The sequence below is a fragment of the Sebastes fasciatus genome, chromosome 5 (assembly GCF_043250625.1).
Source record: "Sebastes fasciatus isolate fSebFas1 chromosome 5, fSebFas1.pri, whole genome shotgun sequence".
In the NCBI taxonomy this organism is placed as follows: Eukaryota; Metazoa; Chordata; class Actinopteri; order Perciformes; family Sebastidae; genus Sebastes; species Sebastes fasciatus.
This window is the reverse complement of record NC_133799.1, coordinates 14,366,742-14,387,203: the sequence shown is the minus strand read 5'-3', so window position 1 is coordinate 14,387,203 and position 20,462 is coordinate 14,366,742. Positions and strand designations below refer to the sequence as shown.

Sequence of the window (20,462 nt, the reverse complement as noted above, 5' to 3'; positions counted from 1 at the left end):
GGAGCGACATTCCCCAGTTGTTTGGTAATATTTCTGTATTAGTTTATATTAAGAAAATATAAAACGTAGGGCTACAACTAAGGATTATTTTCTTTGTTGATTAAATTGACGATATTTATATTCTTGATTAATCAATTAGTTGTTTGGTCTATACAATGTCAGAAAATGGTGAAAAATGTTGATCAGCGTTTCCCAAAGCCCAAGATGACGTCCTCAAATGTCTTATTTTGTCCACAACTAAAATATATTCAGTTTACTGTCATAGAGGAGTAAAGAAACCAGAATATTTTCACATTTAAGGAGCGGGAATCAGAGTATTTTTAATTGTTTTCATTAAAAATTACTAAAACTGATTAATTCATTATCAAAATAGTTGGCGATTCATTTAATAGTTGACAACTAATCAATGAATCAATTAATTGTTGCAGCTCTAATACAATGCCTTATGTATTTTATTTATTTTAACAAATTGGTACAACTATGTCTATAGCATCCGTGACATCATTTAACAAAGGTTAACAAGTACAAATTGAAAGTTTGGTTTCCAGAGCTCCACACCCTGAATATGACTAAAGGTTTAAATTCCACATTGGCTAAAATCCTTAAAATGTATTACTTTGTAATATATTTATCTTAAAATAAACAATAGTCAGAATTGTCAGTGTCAAAAATAGTATATATTATATGTTTTTTTCTTGAAGTAAAACTAAAATAAAGGCAGGATGGAGCTACTCTCCGCCTTGATTGCCTCCATTTCCCCGACCAGCCTGTTAATCACACTGAAGTATTCCAAATGTAATCCCATCACATCTCTGACCTTTTGGGAGAGGCAGACATCAGTACAATTAGAGTGTCACAGAAAATGCTGCTTGAATTTGATGCAAATCTCCTTTAAAAATGAGCACTCCCCGCTGACAGCGGGAAGGGGCGCGATAAGATGCCAACAAGGTGTAACTGATAGCACTCCTGATACCATGTATCCACATGCAATTTAACCTTTACCACTGCCATCATAAAGCATGTCAGAGGAATAATTGGACATGAGGTTAATGTGCTAAATGAATAATAAATTGACTTGAGTATAAAAGACTCTATTTCCACTAACAAACGTAGTGAAAGATGTGACTTAGGTCTAAAGCCTGCATAAACCATAAAAGACTATAATCTAGACCTGTTTTTCACTAAACCATCTCCAAGAACAGAGAAAATGTCATTTTAATCAATGCTGCTTGCAACCGGGCTTTGCTTAGACGTACTACTCTAACCTGTGTCAATTTAAGCTTGAAGTTTTTTTCATTTATTGGGCGATATGGCCAAAGTCTTCTATCACAATATAGGTCATTTCATAACTTGATAACCATATATATCACGATATAGCATGTTTTCTGGTAATTTTATAAATAAATAGTCTATATGAAAAAACACAAGGTAAAGCCTATCATTGTATACTCCTGTGTGAATTAAATACTTGACAAATGAAAAGTATTTTCTAATTTCTTAACATAACAGATTAAGTGAAATTAGCCTATAGAGAAAAAAGAAATAAATATATGCCCAGCCTGTTAATGATAGAAACAATATAGAAAAATATATAAAACCATATACAATAATCTATTAACCCAGAACAAAAACTTGTTTAACTGGAAATCAGTTTTTCTTCACTGCTCTGAAACAGTAGCCTTCACTGTGCTGTCGCCCTGGATTTATCCAGGCTGCCACTGGCAACTACTGTTTTAGAGCAGCGGAGAAGAACTGATTGCAGGTAGTTTGTCACGTGTTGATAGCAAATAACAACAGCATGGTGCTAGTAGAGAGTGTAATGGTCACGGTAGTCAGAGCGAGGAAAATATCAGCCATTTGGCAACATTTCACAGTTAAATATCCAACGAGTAAAACGGCGATATGTACAGTATGTAAGTTCTTCTGTTTTAAGCACCCTAGTAGGGTGTGTGAATATTGCACCCTGCAGGACAAATTAGCATACAGGCTGTTCACTGAGGAGATAGCTAAGAGAATACGCTATTGTTATTTATTCCTAGCTTCATTTATTTATGTTCAAGGTATCGGAATCGGGAAGGAAAAAATAGTATCGGAACATCTCTCTCTACAATAGACATTTTTATATTGTTTTGACGGTATATTTCGTCATATTGTCCAGCCCTATTTCATTTACAATTTATTTATATGCACCCCCCCCCCCCACACACACTATTTTAATGAAATGTACAAACATACTGTATTTAGTGAAGTAGACACACTGGCCAATATTAGCTTATCACAAATATATTATTATATAATGTCAGCTGAGAAACAAAAAAACTTCCAGTACAGAAATGCCAAAGAAATGTTTTAGGTAAATAGGAACACCATCACCTTTACCTAGTTTGCCCACTAGAGAACACACACATGTTTTTATTTTAACTGTAAAATGCTCAGCGCACATCACGGTCAGAGTTGGCCAATATCAACATGTAACCATTTCATTTTTAAAACTCTCAAATTGTCAGTTTTGACCCCAAAAATCCAGTATCAGTCAAGCTAAATATAATTTAGTAGACAAAAGGCTTGACCTACCAAGTCAAGGGTTGATAGCATTCATCAAAATTTTAAGGACAAAAATCATTGTGAATAGTCTTTATGGCTTTGAATGCACTGCTTTTAAACTGAACCAGTACAGACCGTCATCTCATGAAGTGACGCGTCATGTGCTGCTCATGTGACTCGGCCAGTTTAGACTAAGTGCAAGATTCTCCTTGATTGTCGAATCCCAGATTGTTTTGTCCCCATTGCTCTATTTTCTATCCCTCAACACTCCATAGCGTTCAGGAAGCCTAAGCAGCCATTTGTAATTCAGAATATAAAAAATAGCATCAGCAGCGAAAACAATCGGCGTGTAACTGGAGGAGGAAAGCGACATGAGTGAGGGGAGCACATTACAGAAAAAGGCACAATCTACTTCCTGGTGCTCCCAGTTTGAATTTCAATCAAATTAGCGTCTCTTAAACTCGAAGTGACCCGTCTAGCTCCATTTCATCTGAAATGTTGATGAGGTTCATGGCACAATTATCAAGGCAGACATATCTCTCAAGAGGCAAGTCTGTTGATGGCAGACAGACCATTGAAAATTAAATCATTTCCAGGGCCACAAAATGGCAGAGAAAGAAACAATCTGTTGCAAGCAGGACACACAACAAACACACACACTGGATGTATAATGACCTCCAATAACAGCAGATATTCAGAGCATTTTACTAAGGGGGTGGCCCAATAATGTTTCAGGAAATAGGTCGTTAGAAATTAACCATTAGCATCCTGCTTTCAACTTCAGATCTGACCCAATATCCGGCTAAGGCATCCCAGAAACTTGTAATTACTGTCATATGCTTGTGTTTATGCTATATTTACTGGAGTTGCCAATGGTGCTCAACGGGGGGATTCCAGGCTCTTACAGACTTACAGGGAGGAAGGCTGTCTGACTCACATCCGTCCATCTCACCTATTGATTTTTAGACCAGCAAAGGTATATTGCCATACCACTAAAGTCAATGGAAAAAGCCATTGTGACATTCTGCAGGTCTAAATGTGACCTTTATAAGATGGCAGAGTGCAATGCTAGCACACCCACACGTAAAGCCAGAGCCACACAGGAATGGCTTGAAAAACAACAATGTGAATGTCCTGGAGTGGCCGAGTCTGGGTCCAGATCAAGAACCTGTAGCTGGACTCGACAAAGGCCGTTCACTCACGATCCCCGTGTAACCCGACAGAGCTTGAGCTATTTAACAAAGAAGAACGGAGAAGAAGTGCAGAGTCCAGACTGTAATTATTGCTAAAGGTGCATCTATTAAAAAGTGAAATGGAGAAGGTGAATACTTCTGCAAACACGTATTTTCCATTTCATATTCTTATAAGCTTATATTTAGGGCTATCAAAGTTAACGTGATAATAATGTGTTAACGCAAATCCGTTTTAACGCTACTAATTTTTTAACACATTAACACAGTCAATCTTTCGGAGGTTGTAGCGGGCTCAATTTTAAAGCTAGAGTGGAAATACTGGCATCATATGAAACTAGAAAACCTAAAGAATCCATTGGTACCAACCATGTCATACTAGCGGGAAGGAGGTTAAATAACGCTCCAAACTTGCGCAAAATTTTGGTGTGGAAAAACTGGCATGGCCATTTTCAAAGGGGTCCCTTGACCTCTGACCTCAAGATATGTGAATGAAAATGTATTCTCTGGGTACCCACGAGTTTCCCCTTTACAGACATGCCCACTTTATGATAATCACATGCAGTTTGGGGCAGGTCATAGTCCATTTTTAGCCCTGTATGTGACCTTTTAAAACACAAGCAGAATGCAATGCTGTTAAAGACATTTAATAGTGATTTTAGATGTCTGATTCATCAAACTGTATGTATCATGAGCGATTAATATTTGCAGATTGTAAATTTTAAAGGGTATAATTTAAAAAACATCGGTGGAAAAATTGCAACTCACAGACATATTTAATATTAGGGCTGTCCACGACCAAAAACATTCTTAGTCGACTAAAAATAATACAATCTTGTTGAGTAATCGATTAGTTGATTTAATCGACGGATCTGTGAAACTGAGTTTCTCCACAAAGAATCACACAAAAGCACCACTTTAAATCTTGTGTTTACCAGAGATGTGCTCATAATTTAAGTCATTCAGCATGAAAAATCATAAATAACGACTAATCGACTCAAGAAATCTTAGTGGACTAAAACCACAACGACTGATTAGTCGTCTCATTGACTAAGAGGGGGCAGCCCTTATTAATGCTATTAATATTGTCAAATAGGGAGGTGTAATTTTACATTGTGATTTATATCATGATAACGTAAATTGTCTGGAAACCCGAATGAGTTTATGGATAAAATAACTGGATGGGCATGTTTGTTTTGGGCAAATACAAATCTAAGTACATCGTCACATTGATGCAAACATCCTATAAAAATCTAATAAGACCATAAAGCAAACTATGCACAATGGTACATCCAGAAATGTTAAAGTGATCGCAACCATGGTAAAAAAAAATGGTATGACTGTTGACAGTATACACTGTCATGTAAGAAATATATAGTAAGTAACATAACAAGATATAGCATGTTTGTCAGTAAGTCTATCAAATTCCATTACCCCATATTTTAATATGCAAAAAAAAAAAAATTTGTATTATTTTATTCTGTAAGTGATATATATTTATTATTATTTATTTATTGGTACAAGCAGTTGTTTGGCTACTGAGGATCACTGATGGATATTGATGACAGTTTATGCACTTTTAAATTCAGCACATCATCACCACCACCAATAGAGTCTTGAGAGCAGAGAGCAGTTTCATGGCTCATGAATTTGTGTACACCCCAAGCTTAATCTGGATCTTTATGAAATCTTAATCTGCTGCGCTTTAAATAAACACTAACAGAGAGGAAGAACAAGGCGGTGTGCTGTCAGGCGGCAGCGATGGAGCTCCTCGGAGAGCCTCGCAAGCAGCCCTGTCACTGATATAAATAGTGTAAGCAGCATCATTTAGTCGCCAAAGCTGCCTCGCGTTTATTGACAATCGCATGCTGATATTACCGGGTCATTTCAACATTACAAGTCGGCTGTTAACAACCCTATTAACTTAATAATGTTTGTAAAAATCGGTGACATTCCGGGTGATGATATCATTGCAAAATAAAACCTTTCAATGGTGAATGGTAATGATCATTTTAATGATAATGATTAACCAACTAGCTGTCTTCTAATCCCACTAATGAATTTCACATTGTCTGTTAGAGAGTTATCGGCTTTGATCACTCTCATCAGTGACATGCTGCTTGGAAAACCCGTGATCCACCGGCATGACAGGACCCAGCCATGTTATATTACTGCAATCAATGACCTTGTTATCGAATACTCGCGATGAAGCTCATTAGTCAGGGAGAAATCAATAGATGTAAGCCACTTATTCATACTGCATATCTTAATATGTCCTTTTTGTGACGATGATTAGTCAAGATGTGTCATTGTCATCTTTACTACTCCTCAAGCTACTGCGATAAGGACTGCCGGTCAGATTTAAATCAATAAGCACCAGATGGTTAGTGCATGTACAACTAGACGTATTACCAAATAATACAATTTTAAATTACAGTTTTAATCTCCAAGATGTGTTGTGGTTGCAGTCATTATCATTATCATTATCATCAGTGCAGATGAGGAAATGTAATTATTAAGAAATGAAAACCCTGAAAAGGAGGACATAAAAAAATCACCTCGCCGAATATTATTATCAATGAATTAATTATTTCAAACTGTACTGCCATGCAGTTTCACATCTGCTGGGGAGGTGTCCACGTGAAAAATTCCTGCACAGATTATCACCCACTTGAGTCGACTAATTGCTTGCAGCTGAATGTTCTAATTGAGCCACAACCGTCCTAAGGCTATTTTCCTAAAAATCATTGTGCTCATGAATATAATATGCCAGCCAGATATAAAAACAACTCAGAGTGCCAACAGGATCTATCAAACTCAGTGAAGCCTCAATCCAATTCTCCACACTTCAGGGCCGCATTAATTTCGGATGTTTTAAAAGTGAACACAGTTTTCCACACAAGTGCTAATGTGATTTGTCCCACACACTTAAATTAGCAGGCCAGGGTAATTATGGCAACAAATAATTTTGGCTCTTCGGTCCTTTCTTGATGGAGACGGTACAGTAGGAAATACTATTTTTTCCACATACGCACAGTGTGTGTGCGGTGGGTTGCCCCACATATGGAACATTTCGGCTGGGCTAGCCTCAGCAGGAGCCAGAGCGCCGACCAGACTTTTGACTTGTGGAGAAGTGAAGGACCTTGAAACAAACATTGCATTCCAAATAGGCAAAAAAAAAAAGGTCCACCACATTTCTCGTTTGAGGATTATTATTTTTGGCAGCAGAGGCATTACATTTGCTTCCTATTTTAGTCAATTCCCGTAAATAAACGGACAAGAGATATAAAATCACTAATTAGTCCCATATGCAATCTTGGGCGTTTGTCAAGCTGTCCTTGAATCTATTTTCATGACAGCAGACTGTTTTCTGCCCTGATTACGCAAACGCTGCTCTTATGATATATAGACCTACATAGGAATTAATCTGGCTTCATTTCACATAAATCTGCTCTCACACTTTCTGTGGTGATATATCTCACAAGAACTTTCACACTGACAAAGAAATGATCTGTGTTTGCCACCTTATGTAAATATATGCCAGTCACTTTTTTATATCAGTTGATGTCGTTTGGATTTTTCTTCCTTGCGGTATCAGATGTGAACTCTTGTGAGGTTTTCTTTTTGTGTGATTTTTGAACCCACGCACCTGACAGACCCTTTGTATCACACGACTTTTTCTTCGAACACATATTTCTCTGAGTACAATAGCTCAGCAGTGACATTGAAATGCTAAAAACACATTTAAAATAACATCTGAACTACGGCCTCTGGCACTCTCAGGATATGCATATGTGGAATGAACCGGAGTCCTCTGCAGACGCTTTCTTTCTATGAGACTGTTTGGGATTTGTTGTCAGGTGGCTCCTGCTGGGTCAGTATTTGTGCTTCAGTGGGCTGTTTTTGTTCGAGCGAGGCTGAGGGCAGAGTAATACACAAGGCCACAAGCGGGGAGCAGGCGGGCTGCAGCCTTTCAAGACAGACAATGTGAGTCAGCTATCTGACTTCATCAAATAGGGCTTGACAATAAACCCCCTGAATACAAGGGCTCTACTGTTTTATTTCATTATTTTTTTATTTCCCGAGGCGGCTCGCCAGAGTTGCTGACGGTCTCATACCGTCCAATTTCTCTCTCTGTGGCACTCATATGTCATTCCATCCTGTGCACTTTGGCTCAGATGGCATCCCTATGTGACAACTGGTCTCATGTATACAGTGTTACCAGTGGAACCCTACTGAGTTGCACAAGTCCGTGCACCTCCGTGGATATGTTTTCCAAAATAAATCACGCGTCTTTGCACATGAGTGATAGCTACAGAGACAGGGGCTTTAAAATGTGGGACATGCCAGTGATCAATCTGTAAGTCGGGCCTGCCAAGAGCCTGCCCTTAATCTGACCAACAGGATTTACCAAAAGGCCAACACAGAAGAGCAGTATCTTAAAGTTAAATTAAAGGGAATGCCACCGGTGGAAGAAGTATTTAGAGCATTTACTTAAGTAAAAGTAGCAAAATAATGCTATAAAAGTACTTACAATCAACATTTTACTGAAGTTTAAGTACAGAAGTTTAATCAACATAATGTACTTGAAGTATCACATTTAAAAGTAGTCATTATGCTGATTACTTTTTATAATTATTACATTATATTATAAAATATTATTTATTATTATTATAATTTATGCATCAACACGTAAGCAGCAAGTTTTGGTAACATGTTCTGTGACACTCAAGTCTATAATACATTTAAACATACTTATAATGCATTATTATCTGCTTAGCATTGTATGATTCTAGTTATAAGCACTCATAAATATTAATTTATATCAATAAGCATAAAGCATTTTATAATGACTATAAATATACAGTGCTATAAGCAGATTATTTGCTTATAGCACTGTATAATTGTAGTTATAAGCACTTATAAATATATGCTTTTTAACAACACTCATAACACATCATTATAAAGCATTTTATAATGACTATAATTATACAGTGCTATTAGGAGATTATAACTCATTATAGGTATTTTAATAATGCATTATAGTTATGGGCGTCTTAGAAAGTGTTACCCAAGTTTTTACTTTTTTATACCAGGGCTGTGTTTTGACAAGAATCTGGCGATACGATACGCATCATGATACAGGGGTTACAATTCAATACATTGCGATATATTGCAATACTGTAAGCAAGGCGATATATTGAGATTTTTTTTAAATCAGATTTTAAGAAAACTGTCATAGTATAAAGAACACACCACAATATGCATAAAATCTGAGTAGAAAAGTAGTTAATTTTTTTATGCAATCAGAATAGTGGGATCTGCATTAATAACAGTCCCTGTAACATCCATCATCATAGCACTACTTTTTGTGCAATTTGAGCCACAAATCTTTGCATGTAAATTATTAATTTAAATTTTAATTAATTTAAAATCAGGTTTAGAGTTTTTGAGAATTGACACAGTATTACAAAACATAATATCATGATACTCAAGTGTATCAATATTTTCTTACACCCCTACTGCATACACTGCTGGGTAGTTTATCAATATTTTTTATAAACTGATCATATGCTTTGTAAGTAAAATATAAATAAGAAAACAAATTAAAGTTATTAAATAATTGTAGTGTAGGAAAAAGTAAAATACTTAATACTGAATTGTAGTGGAGTAAAATTGTACTTATCTACCGTATTTGAGTAAATATACTTTCCACCAAAAGGAAATGCTCCGAATGAAGCACATTTTGTACTGCCAGATATAGGTAAATAATGATACTGCATCTGGAACCCAAATAGTTAATGTTTATTAAAAAAAAATGTTATATGTTTTGCATTAAACAAGACAATACCTAATATGTATCCTCAGTGTTTGATTGGGATAGGTAACGAAACAAGGTATTAAATAGGCACCGGTGCTAAATTATTAAAGACTGTAGTATTGATAAGCTGCTGTTGTAAACATCACTGTTTCTGCTCTGGAAACAACATTAAGTTATATTTAAAATATAAATACATTCTGAATTTTTTTTTTTTTTTAAATAATATATTAAAAAGCAATTATTTAGTAATGAAAAACAACTGATAAGAGTATCAATAAAGAACCGAACCGATAAGGGGTATAAATAAGAGTAGCTGTATCGATAAAATCCTAACTATACCCATCCCTATTGTCTGATGTCCTAATCTATAAAAGCTATAGTAGATGGCCAACTATCCTTTCAACATCACCACAATAAGTCAACTTTTTATATCAAGAGTCAGCGGGGACGTTTGAGTGGCTGGCAAACGGCCATCAGTTTCTGGTGGCCAACGTTGAGAGAATGGTTGCTGTATTATAATCATTTATAATTGGATTGACAACATATTTACTTAATGCCAAAAAAAATGGCTGCACATATTTTACATAACACAAACTTATTTTTTCCGCTTTATCTCTTTGTGTTACAGACACACACACACACACACACACACACACACCGTTTACTCTGCAACTCCCCTCACACACACACAGGTACACATTAAATGGATTTTGCTAAGAGCAAGTGGCTGAGCTTCACAAAGGCAAACCAAAGCTAACAGTGATAGACTAATGTTAGCATACTTAATCTAGAAAGCACATTTGCAAGGTAATGTATTCAACAGAGTAAATTACAATAGACAGAATAATTACCTCCTGCATGCCGGATCAGATCTGCAGTTTGTCAGTCGTGTCAAATCAGGAATGACTGAAAAGAGCCCTTTGTTTGTGTGAATGTTGTTGAAAGGTTAATTTGTTATGTTCATATTTTGAGAAGTGAATTTGGGTGTCTATTAAATTGCTTTGTTTTCTGACTCTGGTTTCTTTCTTTTTTTTTTTTAAATCTGCTCTCTTCTATTTATCAGCTTCACCTCTCGAGTTCTGGTGAAGTTTCTAATTCTCTTTTGTTCGGGTTCAGCTGCCTCCGTAGGTGCTAACATTAACGTCTTGTAGGTTATTGATGCTGACAGCCTACTCTTGCCTATTCTTTTTTTTTTTTTTTACTCCACACTTGCATTCACTTTTGCTATATTCTATGGAGTAAATCAATCCGACGGCAGCCGTGTTATTCTCCTTGGCGGAAGATTTTACTCCAAAGGCAAAGGGATGCAGAGGATTTTTTTAAGCGCAGGAAAAATGGATGCCAACAGGGACAACCAGACAAAATGAAATGCTTGACAGTGGTCCATATGTGGTTGCTCAGGGCAACTAGGCAACCGTTACTGTTGAGCCCTGTCAATTATTTTCTAAGGGCCCTGTAACTTTGGCAGATACCTCATTTTGTGATCATTTGTTTTGGTGCTGCACAGAGATGTCTGCAGTCTTACCTCTGTGACATGATCTTGTAGGCATCTGGAAGGTAGCAGTTGACGTTCTCCATCTGGAAAGGGTCGGCGTCGCAGATCTTGTCGTCCGTTCGGCCATAGTTGGCACTTTCGATCATTATGACATCACTTCCTGGACACCGCAGATCGATGGGGTAACCCTCACAAGACAGCTCTCTCCGTACTAAGCCAAATGGCAGGGCAGCTCGACTAAACCCTGAGGGAGGAAGAGAAAGAGAGAGAAAGAGCTCTATCAGTGCAAATCGAAGGGAGATGTGTAGCTGAGCTGACACAGAGGAAGACGGCATGAAAGGCAGGAGACACAGGATATCAGAGCTGGATGTGCTGGATATACATAAAAGCAGCTTTTTGTGCATGTTCATTCCTTTATATCCAAAAGGACTGTTCAGCGAGATGAATCACGCTGATATGTATCACGCTGATATGTGGATAGTGAACTTTGGATTGGACTACTAGACTGACATACATCAGTATATTGAGTGAACATTTCAGATCTCAACCGCACCAGTGGGCTAATGGTGTTAGTATGTCATCCCCGTGCCTAACTGGTCTTGGAGAAAAATCGATAATTGTCATTAAAGTCTAGTTTGTCGGCCAAAATGTCTGGAGCATTGTGAACCCTTACGCCCTCCATGTACAGTAAGCACACTGATACAATAACTGTTTAATAAATAAAAAAAGCATTACAAAATAAATTCTTAATGAAGTTATATATATATTTGTACCATCACAACAGCTGGTACAAATATATATATAACTTCATTAAGAATTTATTTTGTAATGCTTTTTTTATTTATTAAACAGTCTGCCACCACAGTTTTCCCTTTGTCATACTGCTGTCATGTGTCTCATTTCAGTATGGCAACACAGTCTATCATTGGAGACTTGTGGTTTACTTGCAAAGCTCACTTTTCTACCTAAAATGAAAAAGTACAACAAGCATCTGTACAACATGAGTGTAATTTAATCCACTTTGCAGTGCTGACAATCGAAGGTCGGGCTATTGAGAGGAAGTTGTGTGTGTGTGTCAGGGAGGGTGTGGGGGAAGGAAAAACAGGCCCTGTTCAGACCTGGTATTAACATGCGTCCTCAGTGATCCGATCACAAGTGGGCAGCTCTAAGTACAGGTGTGAACGCACTCAAGACGCATTGAGGACGCATTGAGATCCGATCGTTAAGACCATGTTCAGAGGTGCTCTGGGCCACATATGGCCACAGTTTTTTAAGCAGTGTGTACGTGAATGTGTCCTGGGCCACATTAAGGACCGCCTTCTCGACTGACGTCCCGCTGGGATCTGCGGGTCTCTGCGCTCCTCAAGTGAATAAACAGGCAAGCGCGAGCGGTCATCTGCCTCGCAGCATGGAAACAGCATCTGTGCTCTACTGTATTCTGTCAATACAACTGTCTTTTATTAAAATATATCTTATTTATAAGCTACATATCTATCAGACTAGGCACTCAAAGTGCATTATTATTATATTGTCGGTGTTTTTGTTTGTTGTTTTGCACGGAGCCGATACCCGCCCACTTGCTTCCCCCCTCCCCTCTCTCATCCCCGCCTCTCTGAAGCTCTGTGCCCAGCTGTTGCCTGGCAAAGGCAGCGGTGCGTGCGGAGGTCCACGGCGACCGCCCGGTGCAATAACCTTTTATTTTGATGTCAATAAAACTTACCCAAATTCACGAATATGTAGGATATTACTACGGACATTCCTGTAATATTACGTCACAACGTCTGCAGTATTATCCATGTGTTTACTACGTGTATATTTGCATATAGAGCAGGGAAGTGAGATTGGATCACAAGTGGTCACTCAAGACGCATGTGGAGACGCATTCTAATGCCAGGTGTGAATAGGCGTACTTAAAGCTGTCCACTTGTCATCGGATCTCTCAGGACGCATGTTAATGCCAGGTCTGAACAGGGCCATAGAAAATAAATCATTGGTGTGGCTTTCTGCTCTACAAATGTGAACAATGCCAAAAGCCACACTTAAACTAAAAGTGGACTAAACTATAGCAATCCAAATGTGGAATATTTTTTTGGTCAGAGCAGCTTCCTACGGCTGTTACATGTCAAGTATTAGAGGAAGGAGAGTGGCATCGAGCTTAAAAAGATTGCCAGCTGCCCCTCTGTGGACTTTGACTAAACCACTGACGGCACTGAATAATAACCGCAGCCTCCTCGCACGCAGTGCTGACTCTGTCACCTCTTTGAACCTTTTAAATAATGGTGTTGCTGCTACCTGCAACTTGGTTGATGACTATGTTGTTAGTGTTCCCAAAGCCTCTATTTCCCTAATGAGGTTTAGTTCACAGTCACAGGAGAAAGAAGAAAACAAGAGTGTCGTTACTACTTCTCGTGCACTAATTTGTTTGGCACCTGGAAGAAGTCGGACCGATCCATAGGTGCAGTTGTTTATAATTACAAAGCACTTTTTCTCGTTCTTTTCATGAGTCATCGTGTGAGATGTTCTTTGTGTGGCAACGGTTTACTTAAAGCCACAGACTTCAGCTCTGCTAAATTGACCTGGTTCATTTTACCCTATTGGATCCTTCATCAATTAACTACCAACATAATTATCTTAGTCTGATTAAATGATATGCTATAATGGCAGGAGATTAGCATCCTGCATTGTGTCCCTCGCCAGGAAATACTACTACTGTGGTATTTTACAAAGGAAGATAAATGTCAGTTTGTATTGCCTGATCCTCCGTTTGTGCACCAATCAGGTGAAAGTCCTTCTACGGAGCCGCGGGTAAACAAAGGATATATCTGTATGGAGGAGGGCAGCTTGCCTATCTAACCTCTATAAGACTTTATTTGTTTGGGAGCATACGATCATCAGGGAAGGATCTTTTTTCCTCTACTTGCTCTTTCTGACAGCAAACTTTCTCATGTGACCAATAGGCATGGAAAAGTAAAGGCTTTCAAATATGATAGGTTTCAGCCATATTTCATTTTTTTTTTTTTTTGCAGACCCCCCTTTTCTCTCTGGAGTCAAAAAGAAACGCTTAAGGTGATAAACAATTTATCAGAGATGTTGGCTTGAGAGGGAAAAAAAAGACCAAGTGGGGAAAAAATGAAAACACAGGCATGTCAGGAGCGGGACTTGACAGCCAATCTTGAGGTCGTGTCAATGCACTTCAGCACGGCTCCATCACAAGTCAGCAGCAATACAATGTGTAGTAACTATAAGAACCTATGTAAAACATCAGTCAATGCCACATTATAATTGTGCTACTCAAAACATGACATAAAAAATGGCAGATTTATAATAAAAAGACACACCCGTCCATGCATATATATACTCATACAGTGTATATGAGTATCTTCTTCTTTCTTTCTATTAAATGGACTGAATCCTAGCTTGTCTTACTATAGAGGTCAAACAGACTTCACATGGATCAATTGGGCAGCAGTTACATATGGCTGGGTGGGATACATTACCATGCACTGGCCTATTTTGTGGCTGGAAATGAACTGGTTCTTTGGCCATATGCAAGACCAAGAGTTTGATCTCCAAATCCACGGCCAAACCCACTGATGCTCCGTGTCCCAGGAACACTGTTAGAACACTTAAATCCCCATGCAAAGCCTTTACAATCTCTGCTTCTGGTTTTATGATTTAGAACCGATGCAGTCTCTCTCTGCTTAAGTAGGAAAACAGAGACCGGAGCAACGAGGAGATAAATGTGTGCTCACACAGACTCCCACTGAAATGCACTGAGCAACTTTTCAACCATGCTGATGACAGGCCCCCGTAATAACGGTACATTTTCGTGTTCAAATCTCTGGAAATCAAACAAAATTGCCGTCCTCTGAGCACACTTTACTCGCCAGCTGGGTTTGTGCATCACAGACCAAAAGCACGCTCGTAAACAACCTCCAAAAGCCTCTCTCCATTGATTAGGCCCGAGGCTGAACTACTTTTCACCCTGGTGTCAGATGGTATTTTTGGTACATGGGGAGATGAGTGACACAGAAGAATCCATACGGGGACAGGACACTCAGTCCAGATAACAATAGGTGCAAGTCTACAATGTGTCTAAATGAAGTCCACAATGTTTGGGTGTTTTCTATAATGTTGTGTACAATTATTTAATTTTTTTTTTTTATGATTCCCCTGAAAATATCTTTCTTCACTCTGTGGTGGTGCGATCCAGGGAAATAATTTTCAACTACAATGTTCATATAGAGAATTATGCGATACCGACAAATCTGCTCCTGCTATAATTGTTTTATAAAGGTTATTTTGTATTGTACCGTATAATTGAGGGTTTTATTTGACTACTTCAAATGAATCCTCCTCCTCAGTTTTTATACAGGTGTTATGAAGACACGACAACACCATCAATCATGTTCAGGTACGAAAATGCATCACAACTTACAACAGAATAATGTGATCACAGTGAATCTAACATAAGCACAAATCCAATGCTTACTATCTCACTTAACTAAATAAAGTCATTATTCAAATGAGCCAGAAAAGTAATCATTATTTTGCTCATGGGGTCATTAGCATAATTATTCAGGGAATGCATGATATGAAAATTATTTACTTTCCATATGGTGACAGTCGACCATGTCAAGAATATCAATATGTGTCGTGTGTTAATATATTAACACTCACTCTTCCTGATAAGTCTTCCAAAATTACACCGAAGAAACATCTCAACAGTTTTATTGAAGCACTATTTGCTATATTGTGTTTTTACTCCTGAGCTTTCTACAATTGGGAAAAGGCTGCAGAGCAAATCAAATGACGCCACACATAGCGCACGCCACTGGTGCACGGGTGCAAAAACAGAACCACGTGACTGCAACTGAGAGGAATTTTTTTTTTTTTTTTTTACTTGTGTGCGTCTTAGGTTGTCACACACATAGAGACACTGTTTCAGACTCAAAGGGGGGAAACTCAGCACACTCTCCTCTTCACAGGTAGCACATACTTCAGACACCTCCTCGAAATATGAGATGTTATTTCACTAGCTTTGATGTACTTTCACTCTGTGATAGCGCATCCAAAACCAATGACAAGGGGCTGGAGAGAGAGATGCTTGTCAATCGAACGCTGAAAAATGGAGAGTTTTAGTTGCATTCTCTGCACTAATTAAAGGATCAAGGCATAACCAATGGAATATTACGTGGAAAGCTCAATCTTGTGACCATGGCGACACGGTGCAGCAGAGACATTTACTGGTCAGATTCTTATCATGGTCATGCTGACACTAATCAGGCATTCTGGTCACCCATCCCACCCACCACCACCAACACCACTAGAAAAGCATTTCAATTCCTCTTCAGCTATGTAGCAGGCATTGAGCAGAGCAATGATCGGTGCCATTGCACAATAATAGCAAAGCAGTCGGAGCCCTATTCTTTCTTTCCACCCACAGAAGAAAAATACTGGCATATTCTGCCACCCAAACAAACACATTGAAATTTCAATTAGAGCCAATTGTTGTTTTGTCCACTAGAACAATGGTTCCAAACGGACTAAGTTAATACACTATAATAGTAAATGTAATATAATAATTGTGGTTAAATAAATGTAATTTATGGTAATAAGTCATAGTCAAGTCAGCACAGCTGTTGTTGCCTGTTGGGCTTGAGTTTGCCATGTTATGATTTGGCCATATTTGTTTATGTTAAATGCAGTACCTGTGAGGGTTTCTGGTCAATATTTGTCAGTATTTTGTGTTGTTAATTGATTTCCAATGAGAAATATATAAATACATTTGCATAAAACAAGCATATTTACCCACTCCCATGTTGATAAGAGAATTAAATACTTGAAAAATCTCCCTTTAAGGTCCATTTTGAACAGATACAAAAATTGTGATTAATCGCGATTAAATATTTGAATTAATTGACAACCCTAATAAAACATGTGAATTTTGGAAATGATTACATCTATCTTTTTCTTGGAAATGTTTGGATCCCATGAGTCGGAAACAATCCTACGCACTGGAATATATCTCTACAAATAGTATAATACTAATAATATTAGTGTAGCCTGATCTTTATCTGCAACTGTGCACAGATTCCGGGTTTAAACAGAACGTGGCCTGCTAAGAAGCAAACAAATATATATATTGAAAAAGTTTTATATACAGACTTTTGTATAAATTATTCTTTTAAAAGGGCTATTGTGATTTTAGTTATACATGAGCAAATCTAATTTGACAACCTCAGAGCAGACAAATCGTGGTGCACCCCCTGTGATCTTTGGCGCCCCCCTGATGGGGGCCCGGACCCCAGGTTGGGAACCATTGCACTAGAAAACAGCTGTCCGATTTCTTTAAAGCCCATGATCACTCAACCTTTTAACACGTGCTTATTGTACATGCTGTTATCACATGCTAGTAATTGACATTGATTGGTGCACAGGACCTCTATTTCCATGGGTTATAGCGCTTTATTACACCAAAGAGGAACCTCTGTTTAAAGTGTCCCGGACTGGCATTTACTACCATGTGTAACCTTTGCGATTACATTAGGCCCATACAGAATCTGCAGCTGAAGAGCTGCGAGAAACTCCCGTATGTAAAGTGGACCCATTATGCGCCGTCTCTTTGGTGCTGTAATGTTTTAATTCATTTTTTTTTTCTCCACAGATGAGCCAAATCAATTGGAAAGTGACCATCTGGTAGGATATGAGTGTCAGTGAAGCAGAGGTAATGAACAAAATGTCTTCCTATTTCACACAAACGAGGAGTCATTAGGATCTTCATCAGCCATGTAGGGACCTTCTCCCATGTAGTCCCATGAAACTAGACACATTATGATCAAACCCAAAAGGGACAAACATACTACAGACATAAAAAGCGTGTAGAGCATACACAGCTGAAATTCAGCTTCTGAAAACAGTTGTACGTTTAATGAGGGCAACAAACTTTCCCAATTAAATAAAAGTATTCCATTATTGCCTGGTGCTGATTATGCAGCATAAATGACAGAGGAACTATTCTGCTTTTCATCAGGACTATCTTGCTTCCAGTAAAAGGTTTTCATATTAAAATGACCCTTTGTAACTTGAGTTACACATGCTTCCAGAGTTAGTCCAGGGGCAAAGCGGAGACTGATCAAAAGACCTATTCAGCCACTCACGCTGCCATCATTGTGGCCAGAGCACAAAAGAGGTCTCCAGATTATTTTGATGCGAAACCAGATAATTTTTTCTGTCGAGAGCCGATGAGAAATGTGACGGGGACGCTCCGCGATGCTTGTCGTCTGCCGTTAACGCAGCCCTTTGATTTTCCTCGCTGTTTTTGATGAGAGCTAAACAGCTGCTTGTAAATGAGCTAGCATTTCTGCTCGGCCCCGCCATTATTCTGCACTCCTGAGCCGACAAGGTCGCTTGCTGGGGGGATTTGGGGTGAAAGAAAAGTGTGGCCTACAGCATTAGCTTGGAGCCACAGGAAACGCAGCTTGAGTCTAGCTTGCCACCCCCCCACTCCCTCCTCCCTCGTTCCTCTCTATGGTACAAGCAAAGGAAGTCTGTGAAGGAAAAGAAACCTTTAAGTCAAGACTCTTCCAACAGTGCTGATTCTATAATCCAGAGATATCCTTTACAACAGCATGTATTCTTAAGAAGTCAGGTCCACACAGAGGAGGGGAAGAAAGAAAATATTGCATATATCCCGCAAACAGCAGGGTACGAGGTAGACCGCTGACTTTGTGTGGCCATTCTGAAAAAAAGAATTACACTACTGCTTTGACAGATATTATTCTTTTGAATTTCTTAACATTAACTTCAACTCAAGACAGTGTTTCTATTTTTTTTTCTCCACTTTGTGTGTTGAAAGCTGATGTCACTTTTTTGGGCACGGCTAACAGCAAACGACAGTCACTTATGTAGAGGTTTTTTCTCCCCTTGTAATTCAGCCCATAACATCTGTAGATTATTAAACTCTTTGACAACCGATGTTGAAACTATGACTTATGCGGCAGGGATTACACTGACACGACATCTTAGCTCATATTTATATCGGAGATGATCAGCAAGAAGCCAAAGTTATTCTGTAGGGGAAAAAACATTGATTTTCCTGTTCTTATTTCATCCATCCATCAGCACGGTGCACAGTGCCAGACTGGGGGAAAAAAAGGAATTTGCACAAAGCCATTAGGGGTGGGAATCACCAGAGGCCCAACGATACAAATATAGTATCACAATACTTAAGTCACGATACGATCTTATTGTGATTTTAAACATTTTGCGATATGCTGAGTATTACGATAACATATACTGTAATTTATTACCTTTTTCCAACTGCACGTTATGCAACATCTGTTTTATCTAATAAGATAGTTTTCACTCTGTTCATCTCAGTTTTCATTCGCATATCTTGAGGTCAGAGGTCAAGGGACCCCTTTGAAAATGGCCATGCCAGTTTTTCCTCGCCAAAATGTAGGAGCGTTATTTAGCGTTGTTCCTAACAAGCTACCATAACATGGTTGGTACCAATGGATTCCTTAGGTTTTTCCAGTTTCATGCGAGACCAGTGTATTCACTAGCTTTAAGACTGAGCCCAATACAACGTTTGAAAGACAGAAAAGTGGCCAGGATTTACCACTTTAACATTCCCACTTTACCTTTATTCACCTTATATACTTAACACACTGTTTTACAAACTGTTACTCCTCTGTGTATATTTACATATATATGATTACTACTTCTCTATAGATACAACATTCCTGTTTACATCTCTGTATATATTTTTAGTATTTCTCATTGTCTTCTACAAAATTACAAATTTACATTACTATTTTATATTTACTTATGTTTATATTTATTTTAACTGCAGTATTTCATGCCATAGGTTATCATTTTGCTTTTACATTTACTTGTGTGATTTCCCTTTTTATATATACATATTTTATGAGCATTGTTGAAGGAACCTGAGACGAAGAAGATTTTCATTGCCAATGACTGCTTTGCTGGAATTGACAAATGACAAATAAAGAACCTTGATTGTCAAGAGGTTAATAGTTCGTATGAGAAAAGATCGATACTTGACGTCCATGTTTCGATACAATTTTTTCACGCAAAATATTGCGGTACCATGCTGTATCGTTTTTTTCCCCCCACCCTAAAAATATATATTTGAAAAGAAAAATTGATCTGAAGCCTTTAAAAAACAAAACACCCCATATATCACATTACATAGTTTCAAAATATGTGGAATACTAGTTAATGTTGGGTCTTTGAAGCCTACTTGCAGAGAGAGAGGGAGACAGGAGCAGAGAGAGATATTGGGAGAAGACGAAGAGGCAAAGAGCAGCAGGGGAACGAGCATTCCAACCTCATTTGTATTCTCCACCATCCAATTCACTCCAGTTCATTTACATCTCCGCTACTT

The 20,462-nt window shown here is 38.3% G+C and overlaps 1 protein-coding gene across 29 annotated transcripts in view; it reads right to left on the bottom strand.

Annotated features, from left to right (window-relative positions):
* adgrl2a (adhesion G protein-coupled receptor L2a) overlaps nt 1–20,462 on the bottom strand; it is a 118,790-nt gene that overhangs the window by 51,653 nt on the left and 46,675 nt on the right. For all 29 annotated transcript variants that reach the window (XM_074635167.1, XM_074635194.1, XM_074635184.1 and 26 more), the window contains one exon: nt 11,081–11,294. In XM_074635167.1, coding sequence (XP_074491268.1) covers nt 11,081–11,294 — 214 coding nt within the window. The remainder of the gene's footprint in view (nt 1–11,080; nt 11,295–20,462) is intronic.